The sequence below is a fragment of the Olea europaea genome, chromosome 10, assembly GCF_002742605.1.
Source record: "Olea europaea var. sylvestris chromosome 10, O_europaea_v1, whole genome shotgun sequence".
Classification (NCBI taxonomy): domain Eukaryota; kingdom Viridiplantae; phylum Streptophyta; class Magnoliopsida; order Lamiales; family Oleaceae; genus Olea; species Olea europaea.
In genome coordinates this window covers 3,659,092-3,679,572 of record NC_036246.1, presented here as the reverse complement: position 1 = coordinate 3,679,572, position 20,481 = coordinate 3,659,092, and the positions used below count along the sequence as shown (strand labels likewise).

The following is a 20,481-nucleotide window of genomic DNA, read 5'->3' as shown; positions in this document are numbered from 1 at the left end:
CTATTTTGATTAAAACTTCGACTCCTATTAACTTTGGGGATGATTTTAGACCTAATACATCCAGTTGTTTGATACCTAATTGTTTGATTTAAATATAATAATGAGATCCGAAGGAGATATGTTTGTCTAGTTTGTGCAATAAGTAATATTGAATTAGATAAGAAATTAAAATGTACTTTTATAGTTTTTGCAGTCATGATTGAATTACTACAATTAAATTATTTTACACGTGTATAAGTTTACATAGGAATTAAGTTGTCGAGACAAGAAAATATTATTACATGGTGTTGCACGATACGATATTAAAAGAGCTTTGGTACATTTTAATTTCAAGATTACTGAAGTAATAAAACACACTATAGATTTGAGCACATGGAAACTGTTCAACATTGCAATTACCCCTTTTATGCAGATTCGATATTTGGCATGCTAGTCATTCATGGTTGTCATCTAAAATTTCCGATCTCTGGTGGCCGGAAAATTTCTTATTGGTTAGCGTGGCGGAGGAGCCAATGCGGCATCAGGGAAGTAGAATGAGGGATAGTTTGATATCCGCCGACTTGTTCATTTTGAGCTACTGCTTGCTCAAAGGCGCCCCTGCAAAATCCAAATTGGAATATTTATGCCGTCTTTCGTAAATTAGTATAGATCTCGCTCGTTTTATCGTAACAAATTTAGACTCTTTCACTTCAAAAAAAATCTCCTAAGTTACTATTCAAATTGTCGTCTTCCTAACATGTCTTCTAATAGAGGTAAACACACTTTCACATGAGTCACTATCCAAATTGTTCTCTTCCTATCAGGATTTCAGCATTCTTATAGAGAGATAAACACACTTTCACATCTTTTTAAATTCAGTAATTTGAAATGAAAGGGTTGACGAGAGAAAATATTCATTCCTTTTGAAGAAACTCGTGAGAACATATTTAGTTCTTGTTTGAAAATCATTATTTGAAAACTATTTTTTCTGCATACTTATGTTGATCCACACATTCACATATTAAAATATTTTGCACGCAAACAAATATTTCCCTATTTTCTAATCACACACTCTCCTAAAAATTATTATTCAAAATATTGTTTTAATAGAGATGGTGTGAGGCTTGCAGCTTAAAGAGTTAGGGCCGTTGCCAGGAGCTGAAGTGTCGGGAGAGGGAGAGAGAGAGAGAGAGGATACCCAATAGTGAGAGATGGAGGCCCTAGTGATCGTGAGAGAGAGTGAGGAAATACGAAATTGGATGAATTTTGAGCAAACTTGTGTTGCTCCTGCTCCTGCTCCTGCTCCTGCTGCTGCGTGTGTTCCACTCCATTTTGCTTCTCCTTTTCCTTCACCTGCTAGTTAAAAGCAACAAATCAGTGCAGTGCAGTAATTTCAGTTTCTCATACAAGAAAGGAAATAATTTCCAATATACCTTCTTTACCAATAAGTTGTTCTGCGCCTGCAATGATTTCTCCTGCCAGCAATAGGATACATATAATTGTTATTTCCCGAATTAAGTAGATAGAATTTAAAATTACAAAATACAGCCTTCTTTACTGCAAGCCTTCTTTTATAAATCATATCATTGGACCCTTCTACAACACAAGTTTGCTTTCACTAATAAACTTTTCCATGATTTGAGGACTCTACGGGCTATAGCATCAGAAATGGATATATAAGGATGTTAATTGATAGTGCAGAATATAGAGAGAAAAGTGAAAGGGAGGCTAGGTTTTCTTCATTGATAAGGAAACATTAAATAGTCTTACAAGTAGATAAATAAAATGACTAATCTACCATTAATATAAAAACTAATATATTTAACATCTCCCCTCAAACTCATGATGTTGCTGCAAGAAGCATTGAGAGTTTGCCAAACAGAAAACGAAATCGCGAAGAGGAATGTGACTTTGTTAATAAGTCAGCAATCTGCACAGTAGAAGAAACATAAGGTAACGTTATAGTGCCAAGTTGATAATGATATCGAGTCACGTGACAATCAATCTCAATATGTTTAGTCCTCTCATGAAATATTGAATTGTGCACAATTTGAATAGCGCTCTTATTGTCACAATACAATGGAGTAGGACGACGGAGAAATATACTCATATCTGCAAACAACCAACGTAACCAAACTATCTCACAAGTAATAGAAGCCATGGCACGATACTCTTGCTTCTGTGGAAGATTGAGAAACAGTTTCTTGTTTCTTGCTCTTCGAAGAAATAAGAGATTCACCAAGAAAGATATAGAAGCCAGTGGTAGACCGATGATCTGTAGAGTCACTACGCAAATCAGCATTAGAATATGCTCGTAATTCTAATGAAGTAGAGGAAAGTAAAAGACTCTGAAACTGAGTACCTCGAAGATATTTATACAAAGAACAGTAGCCCAATGAACTGTGGTGGGCGAGATAACAAACAAACTAACTATATCGATAACATGTGCAATATCTGGACGAGTGATTATGAGATAAACCAAACTACCAACATTAGTATAATATAAACTAGGATCTGATAATGGAGAACTATTAGAAGAAGAATATCAAGAATTAAGCTCAAGAGGTGTATCAACAGTCTTATTATTGGTAAGATGAGCACGCTCGAGTATATCAGCTATATGCTTAGATTGAGATAGAAGATAACCTTTTGGAGAGGATGTAACTTCAATACACAAAAAAACAGAGGAGTGGACCTAAATCTTTCATTGTAAAACAATGAGCTAACTCTGACTTTAGTGCTGCAATCCCATCAGTATCATCACCAGTGATAATCATGTCATCAACATATACAGAGCAAAATGTGTCCAGTGGATGCATATTTGTGAAATAAAGCTGAATTATGATGGCTAGGACGAAAACCAAGTGAAGTAATCACAGTAGAAAACTTCTCAAACCAAACTTGTGGTGCCTATTTGAGATCATAGAGAGCTTTTCGAAGTTTGCAAACTTCATCAAGTTGATGAGAAACACTCGGAGGGGGAACCATATAGACTTCTCCTTGTAGATCTCCATTCAAAAAAATATTTTTAACATCCATCTTAGAGATACTCTATCGACGAACGGAAACAACTGCAATAAAGGTGGGAACAGTAGTCATTTTTGCAAGTGTTATGCCCTATGTCCAATCGATTTTGGGTGTAAACACTTTTAATATGTTCGATGCATTTATTTTTGGCAAGGTCTATTATTTATTTAAATCCATACTCCGATGAATAATATCAAATAATAGAGTCTGTGGATTCAAGTCTTGTTAATTTGTTAATTACAAGGAGTTGTGATTGTAAGATAAATTACATATGATTGAATCTTAAATCATCTGTGATCGTAAGTAATAACGAGATACAGATATTGTGATTACGGGTAGACCATAACGTGTGACATTTCTTACTTGTGAAGTAAGTAGCTGATCCCACAAGTTAAAACGTGGTGACACTTGAATGAACACGTAAATGTTTTGTTATAGAATAAAATATTGAGACACTTTAAGAGATTTCACATGGATAACTATTTGAATGTCAGTAGTTAATCTATAACGTTCGGTAGTGGAATTATAGTTTCACGGTAAATGAACGAGTTTGATTTTGTAATGCCACGTGATATTTTTTCGTCACATGTGTTGTCTTGACACATTGCTAGATGTCAATTTGGGACGGCAAACTTGGGTTGGTGATAAATTAAAAACTTATTTTAATTTATCGATTTTGATTAAATCAAAATAATAATTCACATTGTTAGGTATCGTGATTGGGTACTTGATGGGTTGCACACAAAAGGAAAACTGAAATATTGTCATTTGTCAATTAATGAATCAAGAAAGCATTGGACAAATTAATTAATAAGGTTGCTTATATATAGGTCCCAATTAATTAATTGGATGGACCGAATTTAATTAAATATGTTAATTAAATATTGGATTGAGTCAGGCCAAACCCGTTTGGACTTATATAAATAAATAGTTAGGGTTTGCATTTTGTAGAGAATTTTATTTTCTTGTTAGCACAAGATGAGAAAACGCTGGTTCCTACAATCTTGTTCTTTTTGTGTATTTTCATTGGAGGCTGGATAATTGGACAGTTGTGGGTGGCAAATCAAGATTGTTGGATCGAAAGAATAGTAAAAGAGTTTGCAGAATCAAAGAGATAATAGCAAAGGATTTTGCAGAATCCAAGAAAGGTATAATTTCTATCATAGTTTATATCTAAACACAAAGTAGATTTTTGGTGAGTATTGAAATCTGTTTTAATTTCTGCTGTTAATTTCTGCTGCGCATGATAAGTAAATTTTCAACAATTTTTGCAACATGTGCAAAAGTCTCCTCGTAATCCATATCATACTTCTATGAATATCCCTTGGAAACTAATTGAGCTTTATATCTTTCAACAGATCATTTTGACTTAGTTTTGATTTGATATACCCATCGAGAACTAATTGCTCGTTTTCTTGGCGGTAGAGATACCAAGTCCCATGTTAATTGCACACTAATAAATTGAAGAGAATCATCTTGACTTCTAGCCATTGCGAAATAAATAAATAATTACCAAATCAAAAAACTAACGTGAATCAAAAAACGAGCTGCTTATTGATTTATTCTCTAACTTATCCAATATTCCAAAAAAACACATTGTCATCAAATCATACAAATACTCCTCAGTCTAGAATTTTCACCATTGCAAGAATTAATTAATAGTACCCAATAGCAAGACAACCAATCACAATCCAATTCAAACAAATTCCAAAGTTTACCCAATGTATTCCTTACACAGAAAGAAAAAAGGCAGCAGACAATTAATGGCAATCGACAAAATTTTTTCTTCTATGGCAACCGACAAGAATTGTTTACTGTGAGCATTGTGGGTTTTGCATGAAAAAAAAGGGCAGCAGATAACTGGCAATGAGGCGATAGCAATCCCTATCTCGTTTGAAAGATCAATAACTTGTTGTGTCATGGTGGCTCTGATACCATGTTAATTGATAGTGCAGAATATAGAGAGAGAAGTAAAAGGGAGGCTAGTTTTTCTTCATTGATTGAATGAATAAAAATACAAGAAAAAGGAAACCTTAAATAGTCTTACAAGCAGATAAATAAAATAACTAATCTATCCTTAATATAAAAACTAATATATTTAACAAGGAGATGTAAGTTCCCTGATGCCATTCCCATTGGTGAAATACCTTTTTAATCCACTTCAACATAACAGCTATTCTCCAATGAGGGAAAAAGGAAAAAAGAATTAGTAGATGACTCAGTTATCTTTAGATAGAATAAGAGAAGGTCCTTTTCCACAAATCAGAAAATGGTTGCAGTATAATCAAGAATAGAAGCAGGAAATGTAAGAAGTTTGAAGAAGATGGCTGATAATCAGAAAAGCAAAACCCTTGTAGAACTTTGAGGGTCACATGAATCCTAATAACAATTTTCTTAGTCGGCTCCAAACCCGTGTAAAAGAGGAAGGTTGTTGTAAGTTTGACAATGAGAGTAAACCATGATGCCACATCTTATGACATGAATCTTAATACATGAGCAACCGTGTGTAGGTTGTTAAATTGTGTCATATATATGATCAAGAAGTATGATATCTTTTTCATTTTTATCTGTTTATTCTAGATTTAGTCCCCTGATTTATGAAATAGCAATTGCCAAGACTCATTATATTTAGATATAGCAACAGAAGCATTGCTTCAATGTTCTTTGGTTTTGACGGATCAGAAAATCGTTGCAGCATATATAATCAAATAATAGATACAAACAATTTTTAAGATGGTTCAGAATCAGAAAGGGTAACATCCTAAATTCTCCTGTGGGAGAAGGGTACAGCAACTGACAACAGGAAAAGAAACCCTAGGTATGTTTCAAGGAGGGAAAAAGGTTTTTCTGTTCTTAGAGAAGACTTATTAGTACTTTATAGTACAATCGTTTTTATCATATTCACATGTTAGGAAAAAGCAAAATTAATAAGCATACAACTCTCAAATTAATTTACACATTTAGACAGACAAAATTTTAACTTTTTGCTTCTCTAATTCTGTCATAAACAAATATGTTACTAACGTTAAAAGATGGTACTAGGATTGATTCAATTAGGATTGCGGGTTTTTAGTTATATAGATGCTTGTGCAGCTAAGGATGCAAATCCATAAAACAAGAACCGTAGTTGTTACCTTTTTTTGAAGTTCAGAAATGGACTCGTGCATCAGTTGGTTCTGCGGTATATGTCAGAGAAAACATAACTAATATTGCCATGAATCTTATAAAGTAAACCGAGATGTTTGAAAATATAGAAGAAAGGACGTTAACTAAGTTACCTTCCTTGTTCTAATTCGTTTCAGAGCAGTATCAAGTTGTTGCTCCAAACTCTGAAGCTCTCTCAAGCTGAGAGGATCCAAATCTTCTCCCACATAGTTGCTACAAAACAATATGCATATACTCCGTTTTAATTGGAATAAATTTAATATTGGAGCCAAAGTTTCATTTTGCTCATATTAGTATAACTATTTATTATTATTTATCTTCTAATGAGTATAACTTATACCTTATGTTTCTTTGTAAAAGTTCAATCCGAGCCACAAGCTTTGGGAACTCTAGATTCCAGTTCTCCTGCATAAATGCATGTAATTTGATATTGATATTAAAACTATGAAATATATAGTAGTAGCATGTACAATCTTGTTTTTCTTAATTAAATTTGCGTTACATCAGCTTATGTGATTCATTTCCTGATGTTTGAGTCAAGCTGTGTTCTACTCATGGTTTTCTTTTGGTTAATGGTCTTTTATCATTTTCTCATTGAAAAATCTTGTTGAGGCCAGTGATCAGACATTGTGTATGAACTCTAGATCCACTACTCTACTCATAACTAGATTGATGATTATTCAAGATCAAGTGTAGGTAATTATTGGAAAACTGATGTTCAGTGCATCTTTCTTTGAAGCATACATGTTCATAAGTCTAGATTAATTTCTAATGTTCCCTTTTAAGCAAGACTTGTGCAACAACGAACTTTACTTTCAAGTAGGTTGGTCCACTCAAAACTGATTATCTTATCGTGCAAAATTTCCTCGACATGAGTTATCTTAGGCCACTCTTCATGTCACCAGGATGCTCGTCATTCTGATTTTTTATCATAAAGACTCCATTACTGAAGCGAACATCATTACCTATTTCCAGATCTGCCCAACACTTGGAATATTATGTTTGAAACTTGGATTATATTCAAAATACAGTTCCAACTATTTTCACGATTTTCATAGACCTTATATATCTCCTATTATGTTAACATAATACTATTTCTTATCACCAATTTTGGCCTCAAATTATAAAATTCCTCAAATCCCATAAAAAAAAAATGTCTCGAATAATGTGATAGTAAATAGAATTTGAAATTTGTTCTTCGTTTTTAGAAATTGGGAATGACAATAATAGAAATAGCCTTGCGATATTTTTCTGTATTTAACATAGTTTATACTTCTTTGAATTGTCAAAGAAAACACTACCAGTATGAACCTATATAGAATGCATGAATTTGCAGTTTATATACAAATCTAAAAATTTAATAGTCATCCTGTATTGCAATGATGAAGTCTATAGACATGATGGTTTTTTCTTGTAGTGGTGAGTTACATGGTTTAATATGTTTTGTATAGGATAATTTTGGAGGTAGAAAATAGTTGGCTTTTTGTTGGAAGTTAGTAGTATGACAGATTTTGATAGAAAGTAATTTAATAAACAAAGTTGATAGGAGAAAGGAACTTTATTATAATGACAATGGCTTTTCCTTACAATGGCTTTTTAAGCTTACATATAAATGAGACACTCATGCCCTATTTATAGACCATAGCTTACATATGATTTCTTCTAAATAACTCTATATGTGTCTACAAACCTCACAAGCTTTCTTAGTGCCCAAGTTTCTCTAGGGAATTCTAGATAATTTTGATTTTTATTAGTCTTACTTGCCAAGCAATTCTAGATATTCTTGCTAAGCAATTCTAGGATCTTCTAGAAAATTCTTAAAATATTCATCAACCATTAATACTCTTCATTGATGCATATTTTGATAACTCCAATCATTTCTTGTAGTATTTCGAACTTTGCTCGTGGTAGTGCCTTTGTAAATATATCTACTAATTGTTCTCCAGTCTTGCAATGTTTGAGCTCTATCTCTTTATTTGCTTCAATTTCTCTGTTGAAATGGTACTTGATGTTAATGTGTTTGGCTCTGCTGTGGAATACGGGATTCTTGACCATTGCTATTGCTGACTTGCTATCCCAATAGATCTCCGTCACTTCATTTTGTGGTTCTCCTATGTCTTCAAGTATACGCTTTAATCATATAACTTGACTCGCTGCCATTGCTGATGCAATATACTCTGCTTCAGCTGATGATTCAATCGTTGCCTGTTTCTTTGATGCCCAAGAGAATATTCCGAAACCTAGTGTGAATGCATAGCGTGATGTGCTCTTCATATCATCTATTGATCGTGCCCAATCGCTATCAGTATATCCAAGTAGTCTTGAGCTAGGCGTAGACTAATATCTTATTCCATAATCTTTTGTTCCTTGGAGGTATCTTAGTATCCACTTAGCGGCTCCATAGTGAACTTGACCTGGAATTTGCATGAATCTTGAAAGTAGGCTGGTTGCATACATTATGTCTGGCCTTGTAGCTGTGAGATAGAGTAAACTTCCAATTAAGCTTTGAAATTTTGAACTGTCTGCTTTTGGAGTACCGTCTTCTTTTTTAAGTGACTTGTTGCTATCCAGAGGTGTTGCTCTTGTTTCGCAACCTTCCATCTTGAACTTTTTTAATAGACTAGTGGTATACTTCTTCTGAGCAATGAAGTCCCATCTACAAATTGAGCTATCTCAATCCCAAGAAAATAGTACATTAATCCCAAATCAGTCAGCTCGAATGTTTTCATCATATCTTCCTTGAATTTCTCGATCATCTTTTCATCATTCCCTGTATAGATGAGATCATCAACATATAAAGAGATTATAAGTGTACTGCTTGTACGTTGATTTTTGATGTCTAGAGTTGGTTCACTTTGGCTCTTTCTGAATTCTTGCTTAGTGAAGTAATTGTCTATTCTACTATATCACGCTCGTGGAGCTTGTTTTAGTCCATATAAGGCCTTCTTTAGTTTGAAAACTTTATCTTCTTTTCCTCGTACCACGTACCCTTGAGGTTGCTCTATATAAATTTCTTCTTCAAGATAGCCATTAAGAAATGCTGATTTGACGTCTAACTAGTAAATCTTCCACTTTTTTTGTGCAGCTAGTGCAATCAACGCCCTTATAGTGTTAAGTCGTGCAACTGGAGTAAATGTCTCAGTGTAGTCGATGCCAAAATATTATGAGTATCCTTTGGCAACTAGTCTTGCTTTATGTTTTTGGATTGAGCCATCAGCATTGAGCTTTGTCTTGTAGACCCACTAAACTCCTATGACTTCTTTGTCTTGAGGAAGATCTACAAGATCCCAAGTGTTGTTTTTCTCTATCGTTTTTATTTCTTCATCCATAGGATTTCTCCATTCTGGTTGTTTTGAAGCTGCTTCATAGCTTTCAGGTTCAACGATCATCAAGTTGCATCTTTGATATATTTTCGATAATCTTTGTGTCTTTCTTAGTGACGATTTTGATGAGTCAACTGATTCTTCTATTGTTACTTGCTGTCGGGACTCTAGTTGATTGTTCTCCTCAACGTCACCCTCCTGCTTTTTTGGTTGTGTAAAGATGCTGATAGCTTTTCTCTCGACTTGACTAGTCTCTCAATTATAGGTGGCATCTTCATCAAACTTAACATCTCAACTTATAATCAACTTCTTTGTTCTTATGTTATATACTTGATAGCCTTTTGATTGAGTACTATAACCTAAGAAGATTCATTTTTCTATTTTTTTCCATCTAGTTTACATCTTTTCTCCTGTAGAATATGTAAGTAGTAGACGCAGCCAAAAACTCTGGGATGCTTTGCTGATGGTTTTCGTCCGCTCCATGCTTCCACTGGCGTTTTGTCTTGCACAGCTTTAGTCGGACATCGATTTAGTAGGTAGACTGTAGTGCTTACAACTTCTGCCTAAAAAGTTTTTGGAAGACTTTTCTTCATAAGCATAGCTCTAGCTGTCTCCATTAATGTTCTAATCTTTCTTTTTGACACGCTATTTTGTTCAGGGGCGTATCCAACTGTGAGTTGATGCTCCATTCCTTGATCTTCACAAAACTTGTTGAATTCATTTGATATATATTCTTTACCTCTGTTGCTTCTGATAGTTTTGATATTGCAACCACTTTACCTTTCAACATAGCTTTTAAATCTTTTAAAAATCTCAAATACTTGGGATTTTTCACGCAAGAAATATACTCATGTCATTCTAGTGTAGTCATCAATGAAAAGAATGAAATACCTATTTTGCTCGTGTGATGGAGTACGCATCGGACCGCATACATCTATATGTATTAGCTCTAATGGCTTTTTAGCTCTCCAAGATTTTTCTGACGAAAATGGTTAGCGGTTTTGTTTCCCGAGCAAACATCCTTCGCAGACTACATCAATCTCTTTTATGACTGGTAAGTCTCTCATCATGCTCTTTTGCTGCAGGATCTTTAACCCATGGAAGTGGAAATGTCCAAAATTTTTGTGCCACATCCATGACTCGTCCACTTGTGCCATCATTGCCGCACTGTTTGCATATCTCCATTGGATTAGAAAGCATTCGTTCTCTCGTTTTTTGACTTTTGCAATTACAAGAGATTTATCTTTCTTATTATAGATCGTGCAAGAATCTTCTTCAAAATATAATGTATATCATTTCTCTATCATTTGACCTACACTTAATAGATTTTGATCTATTGTAGGGACTAAGAGAACTTCATTGATATATCTCTTGCCCTTTTTGTGTCAACAGCAATAGAGCCTTTACCTGTCGCCTCTATAAAATTTTCATTGTCAATCTTAATTTTTGCCTTGATTTTATCAAGACTACAGAAAATACTTTCGTCTTTCGTCATATGATTACTACAACCACTGTCTAGATACCATGGACATCCTTACTAGTGGCGCAAAATAAACTTCATTTTTTTATCATTTTCTTCAGAGAAATTAGCTTGATGATTTTGTTTAGAACGACACGTGACCAAATCTTTTACAGTGACAACACTGTGATTTTCCTTTAAACCAACAGTCCTCCTTCAAATGACTTTTTCTTTTACCTATACCACATAAAGGATACTTATCGCTTTTATCGAATTCTTTTCCTTAAGTTTCTTTATTTTTACAATTTTCTCCCATCTTTTTTAGATTTCTAAAACCGCATATTAACTTTAGATTGGAATGCATTTTCAGTGTTAATCTCATAATGCCTTTCTAATTTTTTTTATGTGCTTCTAGTGAACCCATTAATTCTGCAGCTGTCAACTTATTAGATAAAGTAGGTAGGAGAAAGGAACTTTATTATAATAACAATGACTTTTGCTTACAATGGCTTTTTAGGCTTATATACAAATGAGAGACTCATGCACTATTTATAAACCATAGTTACATATGATTTCTTCTAGATAATTCTACACGTGTCTACAAACCTCACAAGCTTTCTTGGTGCCCAAGTTTTTCTAAGGAATTCTAGATAATTTTGCTTTTTATTAGTCTTGCTTATCAAGCAATTCTAGAATATTCTTGCTAAGCAATTCTAGGATCTTCTAGAAAATTCCTAAAATATACATCAACTATTAATGAGACATAGTCACTGTACTGTTTTCCAGAAAACTGTGTTCTTATATGTGTGTAGTAGGTTTTTGATCCTAATGAAAGCTCCCAAAACTGGATGTAAGCACAAATTGTACGTGGGAACATGGATTTAAAAAAAAAAAAAAAAAAAAAACATTATTGAAAATAGATTCAGTCTGTAGTAAATGTTTTCATATATTGGATTTTGATGGCTTTGGAACACTACTAGAACATTATATAACTATTTCCTTCTTCTATAAAGATGGTAAATTTGGGAAACTGAAACCACCGTCAGCTTTGATATCCTTTTGACATGATTTGATTTGAGTATTTGTAAATAGCTTATGAATGAGAGCCAAACATAAATACTCAAATTAATTTAGCATTATCTCATTGTAATACTTCAAATAAAAATAAAAATTCTTCAACCATTGCAACTTGTTTAGGGAAGACATCCGAGCAATGATGCATTCAAATTTGAAAATTAACATAGAGAAATATATTATATAATTGTAAAAATAGTAAACACAAATTCTAATTAATTAGTAAAAGATATTAGCGTAATGTATATATCTACCATCCAAATTGTATTCAACTTATGTTGTATAAATTATGATACCCCTTTAGAGGGATCCGCAACTCATTTGTATCACTTCAAGACATGCTTATATTACTATTAGCAATTGATGTGAAGATGGAATATAACTAAAATTCTCTATTTAAACAACTAGACTTATCTATTTGAACGACAAAATTACTCCATTTCGATAATTATGGTCGTTCATATAAGTAATCGAGACTATATACACAAATTTTGAATATATTACTTGATTTAACTCTACAAGGTCACATATTTATAAATATGATCTATAATATTGATTGATGCAATTAATTATGAAAGTATAACAGTAAAAGAATGTTATAAACTTTGGAATCGTGACAAAAATGAATGCTATTGTATATATAAATTTGAAAATTTAATAAAAATAATGTAAATACTGAAATCATAACACGAAGATAATGCTATTTAAAACAATGCAATCAAGTATGCTATATAAATGTATATATTAATTCAAAGCATGCTATAAATATTAAAATTCTGAAGGAAAAAGAATGTTATTGACATAATGTTATTGAAAACAAAATCTTAACTATAAGAAAAGAAAATGTTATTAAAATGTAAACATTACAATCAAGAGAATGCTACAAATTCTAAAATTATGGCGATAAATTAGTAATATCATCCCCCTCCCCCCCCCCCCCCCCAAAAAAAAGAAAAGAAAAAGAAACAGTACTTGATAGTAACATTCAAAAAAGGAAAGAAAAAAAAAATTGCTACAAAAGAGGTATGACTTTAATAAGACTTGCTACAATATCATTCAAGGTATTCTAGATATTCAAGATAATGCTATGGAATATGATTGAAAGCATTTTTGGTAGACTATTAGATGAATTAATATGTTGTACTCTAACAAGAAAAAATCTTCTTTATTTATTAATTCTTGCTTGAAAATGCACATAGTTTCTACAGTTATAGCCATTGTTCTAAAATGCAGCGCCGCCTACGAAAATGCGTGGTGGAAATGTCAAGCCAAGTGGCTTGGCACCTTATTTAGTAGTCAACGGTCACTGTTGACCGCTAATGCACGCTTAGACGTGATTATGTCCACCTAGGTGCGCATTTTTATCTTCTTCTTTTTAATTTTTTTTTTTAAATTCTTTTAATTTAAAATTTAAAGATTGATTTTTTCACTTCTTTTGTCCTAGATTCAAAACGTTTGAAGCCTTGAACAAAGTAAAACTCCTATCCATTTACTATTTAGTATTTACATTTCAAACTTATCCTTTTGTTGGAAATTTTGAAAAAAAAATTGTATAAAGTTTCTATAAATCTATTTTAGATGTTTGGTGGGTCTTAGTTTTAATTATTAAATGATTTTTTGATTGATTAAAAATTAAAATAATATTAAAATAAGAAAACGTATTTTATGTCTATGCCTCGCCTAAACTCACTTAGCCCATAGCTTAGCCTCCACGCATCGCCACGTATTACGCTTCTTAGAACGCTGGTTATAGCATTGATTTTTCTTTTTCTTTTTTAAATAGAAATTTCCACATCTTCTTTGGTCTTGGCCTTTGCATTGATTTCATTGAAAAAGGTTTGTCGAGAGACTTTTCAAGACAAAAAAATTTCTTCATTGTCCTTTAGCTCTTCGACCACCTCATTTCTTTAATAAAGCTAGAACTTTGTGATGTTGAGTGAAGATTATTTAATCGTACGTGAGTTTGATACGATCTCATTAGTTATTGATATAAAGGGTAGACAATAACTCTTTAATTACTATACTACAATTTGTTCAAACTTTAAAATCATGCTAAGAAGAATTTTCTCAACTCTTCAATTCTTAATTTGTTTCCCACTAATTTTCAATTCCTTGATAATTGAAAGAACAAGATTATAATACTCTTTAAACAAATTCTAGAACAATAATTTTGGCGTTATCAAAGTCAACTTTAACAGTTTTAATCTTACCATTTTATTTATTTATTTAATTTTTTTGTTACTATTCTCAAAATTTGTGAGTTACTTTGGAGTAAGCATACAACTTTTACAAGCTTTGGGAATCATATAACACCTACATTTGTTCACTGTATGATGCAGGAGTAGTTCTCTCACCCATTACAATTACTTCTTGATCGTGCAGCAATGTCTTGACTCTGCAACGTTTTTGTGTCTCTTCCCAATAGAAGTTGAGCTGATCATGTATTTCTCTAGTCATTTTCTTAAGCAGTAATAAAATTATTATATTTATTAGTTTAGGGGCATTTTGGTAAATTACATTTAAATTTTAATAACCTCTTTTAGAGTTGGTTGAAGTTGATTAAAATTTATAAAGCAATACTTGTGAGTGAATAGAGATTCTTTCAATTGATTCCATTATGTTGGAAGTGAAGTTGAGCTAACAACATATATAGTTACTAGTTACATCTTTTCATCAAATCTCAAGATTAGACATCTTATTCGAGAATGATCGTCATATTTAAATTGGAAAAATTAGCTTGAGAAGTACGTCAGTTCAAGATTTTAATTTTCTTAAGTATGGTATGTGAAAGGTTACGAGATGTTATATGTAAGGTGTCATTTTAGTTAAGCTTTATATATGCTTAGAAGTTGTGTTTTATAGTTATTTAAGTTTAATGGTATTTTGAAGCAAATTCGTAAAATAAACTATTTCTAAATAAATTCACGAAAGTTTTATTATTAATGAATTACACTTAATTTCAAAGAACTGTCCACTAGACCTTTTTTCAAGAAATGCACAAAGCTCGAAAATGGGATTTAATTACAAAAAAGGAAAACAAAATTTCAATGGGAATTTTAGAAAAGTAATTTCAGGTCATGAACTTTGAGGTTCTTCCACTCTAGTCTATATTTCTCAATTAACTATCATGGTAACATGAGACTCAAAAAATAAGAAAAAGACATTACTAAGTTGTTATGAAGATAAACATTGGCAAATAAAAAAATATATTAAACGTCAAAATGAATAATATTTGATAAATTAAGTACCTGAGTTTCATCTTCTGTCATATTTAATCTTTTCTCAGCATAGGAATACCTTTCGTACCTTTCAATAATTCTTTCCATACTACAAGATAAAGAGCAATTTAGAAGGTGAACCTCCAATTTTTTTTTTTAACATGGGGCTCGGGCGGGCGGGCGAGGGGGGGGGGATTGAAGTAAAATTTTCATCTTGTATGTCAAAATTTGTGTATAGCACATCGAACCTTAATGTTTTTGCCTCCGATGTTAATTTTGATAGTCTCTGTAGTGAAGTAAAACATTCTTTTCCCTGAAATGACTAGAAAAAACACGATACCCTTACTGTTATGTTCGACTACACCAGTCTCCACAGTATCACAGATGGACCTAGTTGTCCTTCAAATGTAGAGGCATATTCGGTATTTGATCTTCTTTCTGGCATTCATTTCAGTTTCAAGCACAACGGACTTAATGGACCTGAGCTGAAAGGACTGGTGCCTTATGACTTCGGATGCTAAGTTGGTAAAGAATGGTCTTCCCTCGCTCTTCGCTAGCTGGGCATATGAAACAGAGTAGTAGAATTTTGAATAGTGACTTGATATGTATCTCAGTACTATAAATTTTAACAGGACGAAACTGGATAGCAGCTTGAATTGCTAGACAGGGATGATAATAATGAATTGAAAAACTCAAATCGGTTCTCCTCTAACCTTGAATTTTCACCTCTTCAAACTGATGCAAATTGAAATTTTACCGATTGCATAAGCAATAGTTGAGTGTCGAATTTGACATAAGAGGTTCCCTTTCCAGTAATGCAATAATGTTCTTGATTGAGATCTTGTGCTCTAAACCATTTATTATCTCTGCAATGAATAAAAGTCGAACTATTCATAGACCATCAAAAGAAGCAAAAAACGCCTCTACACAATCTGTCAGCATTGTACCTTTTCTTGGCGATTCTTGTTGAATATTACTACTACTGCTACTAGCTTCTTGCTTCTTCCATTCTGATTTGTCCATAAATTTCCATTTCAATGTGATGTCGTCCCAACCTGCAGCTGCCCTGGCTGCTCTATTTGCAGAGCGAAGTGTATCATCCGCAGTTCTTTTCATTTTATTTTCCTAAAAATGCAGAACAAGAAAAAAACAATATATCGACTTATATCTAGCAAAAAGTATGAAATTTCTTTCCTGAGTCATATTCGAAAATACCAGGGAAGGTTCTGCACATTTTATGTCTTTGTTCATGTGAATGTTCGAAGCCTTTTCTCCTCTAGACTGCATTTATAAATATACTTGAAGTGAATTGCTTCCCTATTCTCAGAAAGAACTCAACTCTTCATTGAAATGAATCAAAAAACTGAACAAGTTCTATAGGTTCTTGATTTTTACCTCTTTATCCCGAGTAATCATCTTCTTCCAAAGTTCCTGGTTAGAGATGATGACGCAATGCTGAACTTCTGCTGTGGACAACATTAGGCTTCTTTTCTGTCGAAGATTCAATAAGATTTGATACGAATCAAAGACAAAGAAGCCGATATGACAAAACATAAACAGGAAATTATTAACACCAACCTTCTTTGACAGCTTAATCAAATTGCTTATTAGTCCATGCAGTCTTACCTCTACACACTGAAGATTTAACATGATAAGAACTCCATTAACAAATCTCTCCTAAAAATAGACTTATACTGAGTAATTTTCTCACCAGTGATAAGCATTGTTCCACATCTTCAGTTCTGCTCTTAATTCCACATCTTGACACTGTCGGAACGACTAAAAAAACAATGAATATTTACGAGAAAAAACTGGTATTTGAAAAAAATTCTCAAGAAGTATGTTTCTAACAGAACTGATGTTCTCCAATTTTCTCTGCAAGGCATTTTTCTGCAGAATTGTCGTTTCTTCTTGTGACAGAGCTCTACTTTGCTCGCCCGACGAAAACATCACCTTCTCTTCTACCTGATAAAGAGAAATCATAAAATTAAAATGTTCAAGCTTTCAAACGTGAAAAATTACGAAGAATATGAACACGCTGTACCTCTACACGGATTCTGGCTATGGCAATTTCGTCATTACTGTCGGTATTTTGTTGAGGTTCATGGCGTGACTTCTGCTTTTTCCTGAAAGAGAGATTGCTGAGTATCTAATAAAAATTTATTTGGTAATGAAGATTTGAGCAAAAAATGGAAGTGTGAAAACCTAGTAACACATTTTTGATCAAGTTGCCTCTTGGCAGACCTCTCCATAGAATCGAAGAGCCTGCAGCATACATCTAAATGATATTAAATAAAGTGGCACAAAAGAAATTGAAGTACATTTACTCAATTACATATACAGAGGAAAATGTGTTTCTCCCATACAATGGGGAAATAAACAAAATTATAAATTATAAGTTTAAACCCAAGAATCATCACAGAAAGAAAAAGAAGAACTATAATGAAAAATTCTTTCAACCTGCAGTCAAACTTCAAAATGCATATTAAAAATGAGAAAATCGTACAAATCTTAAATAGAATATTGTTACTCCAATTTCCCGGAAAAATCATTTCATTCTGTTCTTGAATACAAGAAAAGGAAACTGCGAAGAAGCATTCAAGATTCAGGTAGTGAGACCACGACGAATATTCTAAAAAGGTGGTGAAAATTTCCGGGTTTTCCGAAAGATCATCATAGCCAAGAAAAAAACAGTGTAATTCATTCTGAAGATTTCGTAAATGCATAATGATGAGAACTGACCGAACCAACCTGATTTTCTTGGAAGAGAATATGGCAGAAACCAATTGTCGCAGTTTCTTTGTTGGCTAAGCTGGCTGTATGGTAGGTTAATTGTTGGAAATAATGTTACTCCACCAAAGATGAGAACGAATTACAAATAGAAAAATTATCGAAAGAAGTATAGGAGATGAACAAATGGCAAATGATATATGAAGAACTTTGAAGGCTCAAACACAATTTTTGATTGTTGTCCTCAAACGAATTTTGCCCCCACTATTTTGGTGTTTAAAATTTGAATAATATTATATTATATCTTTCAAACCAAAGAAACACTCTAAGGATGTTTTGGGATACATCATTCGCGAGGATATGTAGTATCGAGATCATCATCTGGCTTAGTACACTGACCTCGCACATATTGGATGGTGCTCAATGTTGCTATAACTTAACAACCAAAATGCTTTTGCATCGAGGTTTTTGTGTTGTTCGAATGAGGATATGAATAATTAGAAAAGGAATGTCTAGAACTTGGAGTGTAATACTAAATTTATTCAACCTATATCAAGTAGCGAGTCCAAAAGTGGACAGAGCTAGAGAAATGCTTTACTCGGTTATGATATCAAGGATTTAGACTAAAGTTCATGAAATGTTAAAAGCAATTTTCATAGGGATTCTCTTGCTACTGTGAATTTAAAAAAATGTGCGAAAAAAAATAAGTAATAAGATTTGGAATAATCTAAATTGACTTGACAAACAAATTGACTCATTTCGAAAATCAAATTAATAAATTTCATTAATTACCTATTGAATTAATCAATGTATATAAAATGAAATTTGCTCTGCTCTTAAAATATATAGAATTAAAAAATTCTTATATTTACCTTACTAAATTCAATTAAAGAAATACATTTTTTTTTGAAAAAAGAAAAACAAAAATACTCAAATTTATTTTTAATATTCCAAAGCATACTCCAGTCTTTCAACATGGCGAGTTTAATATATTTTTCCTTTTTGGCTACTTGAGCTAAGGTATACGCAGAGCATCATCCTATGTATGTGTAGTTCTTTATTTATTTATTTTTCCATTTTTTGTCATTAATAAATTATGTCACATATATTGATTATTTAAAAAAAAAAAAAAAGAATACATGTATCTTAATTATGTAATATCGTCTATCAACAAAATTATGTAATGTTGAAATAAATGAATATAAATGACGTGACGTTAACTAAAGAGATTATATACAATATTTTTTTGTGGGATGTCGGAATCAAAAAGTGTCGTCTTATTTAAAGGTTGTCTTGGAAAAAAAATTTCCAGTGAAATGATTTTCTTGGAAAATATATGGTTCAAAAGTAAGAAAAAAATTATGGACCACATATATGTAAGGTTGAAAATGATTGGGAGAAAAATTAATTTTCAAAATCTCCCTTAAATAAGCTCTTAGTCCGTTGCATTAGATCGTACAAAATTGTAGAATAGATAATATAAAATTTATTATTATTTTTATCATTCTTCCATATATTACATTGGACCCACTCCAGTATTGCCTATTGATGTTTAGGAAGTGTTTATAAACAATAATATACATAAACACATAGAAATGAGTAGTGAAAAAATGGACAGTACTTATGATACCTATTAAATGTGTGAACAAAAAATGATTTTATGTAAAGTATTTATAAACACTTCCTAATTATACTCCTAAATTTTTTTTATTAAATTCTTGGTTTCTTCATCGTATTTAACATTTTATAGTTTTGTGTCTTCTGTACTAAAGATAGCTTCAATGTTTGTCATGTCATGACAATTTCCAAGGAGAATATACTTTCCTAATTAACAATATCACTACCTATTTATAACTAATATGAGTCATGATCATCCAAGAAGCAAATATGAGAAATTGAAAATCAATGGAGTAGATCATAAATGTTGAAATCTAACATGAAAATTGAAATTTGAGATAATTTGAATAATTCGAAATAATGACTTGTCAAAGGAATAAAATAGAAATTCATAAGTTACAAATGTAAATAACTTCGTGGCTCGAGAAAAATTCCATGATAATATTGAGAGCAAGATATGCGTGGTCCATCCTTTTGTATGGAAAAGCAAAATATTTTGCCATGGGTAAATGAGATTTTCATTTATTCTCTGGTCCCGAAAAGATATTTTCATGACTTTGAATGCAGGTCTCCAATGTTTTATTCTTAGATTACTTTTTATCTGCCTTGTAAACTCATAGCATATAAATGAAATGTCCGACCATGTATCTTTCGCACAAGTTGAGAAAATTAAACCATAATTTTTATGTCTAGGTGGTCCCATTTAGCAAGTGCTTTGCTATATAGAAATATTTCTTATATAGAATAAGAATATAGTACAAATGTATTCACAAAATAATATGTGCATAGTACATAATGAATGGTCCTAAAATTCTTATCTATTCCAATATAAAAGGCTTTTAAGCTGGGGACCAAAATAAAACTTAATGCATGAATTAAATTAAAGGAA

The 20,481-nt window shown here is 32.3% G+C and overlaps 2 protein-coding genes across 4 annotated transcripts; both read right to left on the bottom strand.

Annotated features, from left to right (window-relative positions):
• Window positions 1–255: 255 nt before the first annotated feature.
• LOC111400936 (agamous-like MADS-box protein AGL8 homolog) lies at window positions 256–16,361 on the bottom strand. 2 transcript variants are annotated; one of them, XM_023028407.1, is made up of 7 exons: window positions 15,276–16,353; window positions 6,512–6,576; window positions 6,285–6,384; window positions 6,141–6,182; window positions 1,413–1,454; window positions 1,178–1,332; window positions 256–597 (listed from the first exon to the last, which is right to left on the bottom strand). In XM_023028407.1, exons 1-7 carry the CDS (start codon window positions 15,351–15,353, stop codon window positions 486–488), a joined length of 594 nt encoding a protein of 197 aa, XP_022884175.1. In that variant the 5' UTR covers window positions 15,354–16,353; the 3' UTR covers window positions 256–485. The 2 variants fall into 2 exon arrangements, with proteins under 2 accessions (XP_022884175.1, XP_022884176.1); XM_023028408.1 differs by lacking the exons at window positions 256–597; window positions 1,178–1,332; window positions 1,413–1,454 and adding exons at window positions 1,827–1,909; window positions 2,125–2,254 and having other exon boundaries at window positions 15,276–16,361.
• Window positions 16,362–16,459: 98 nt separating this feature from the next.
• Window positions 16,460–18,073, bottom strand: LOC111400937 (transcription initiation factor TFIID subunit 4b-like). Of its 2 annotated transcripts, XM_023028410.1 has the most exons (7): window positions 17,997–18,073; window positions 17,451–17,510; window positions 17,290–17,371; window positions 17,102–17,210; window positions 16,957–17,012; window positions 16,824–16,880; window positions 16,460–16,736 (listed from the first exon to the last, which is right to left on the bottom strand). In XM_023028410.1, exons 2-7 carry the CDS (start codon window positions 17,495–17,497, stop codon window positions 16,620–16,622), a joined length of 468 nt encoding a protein of 155 aa, XP_022884178.1. In that variant the 5' UTR covers window positions 17,498–17,510; window positions 17,997–18,073; the 3' UTR covers window positions 16,460–16,619. The 2 variants fall into 2 exon arrangements, with proteins under 2 accessions (XP_022884178.1, XP_022884177.1); XM_023028409.1 differs by having other exon boundaries at window positions 16,460–16,880.
• Window positions 18,074–20,481: the final 2,408 nt, after the last annotated feature.

What these genes read in the sequence shown, in the direction of transcription:
- LOC111400937 (XM_023028409.1), bottom strand. Translation starts at nt 17,497, where the DNA reads ATGGAGAGGTCTGCCAAGAGGCAACTTGATCAAAAATGTGTTACTAG. An exon ending in TAGCCAGAATCCGTGTAGAG is followed by an intron (nt 17,211 to 17,289) that starts GTACAGCGTGTT and finishes TCTCTTTATCAG; the next exon opens with GTAGAAGAGAAGGTGATGTT. An exon ending in TGGAACAATGCTTATCACTG is followed by an intron (nt 16,881 to 16,956) that starts GTGAGAAAATTA and finishes TTAAATCTTCAG; the next exon opens with TGTGTAGAGGTAAGACTGCA.
- LOC111400936 (XM_023028407.1), bottom strand. Translation starts at nt 15,353, where the DNA reads ATGGAAAGAATTATTGAAAGGTACGAAAGGTATTCCTATGCTGAGAAA. An exon ending in TGACAGAAGATGAAACTCAG is followed by an intron (nt 6,577 to 15,275) that starts GTACTTAATTTA and finishes GCATTTATGCAG; the next exon opens with GAGAACTGGAATCTAGAGTT. An exon ending in ACAACTTATTGGTAAAGAAG is followed by an intron (nt 1,333 to 1,412) that starts GTATATTGGAAA and finishes TTTAACTAGCAG; the next exon opens with GTGAAGGAAAAGGAGAAGCA.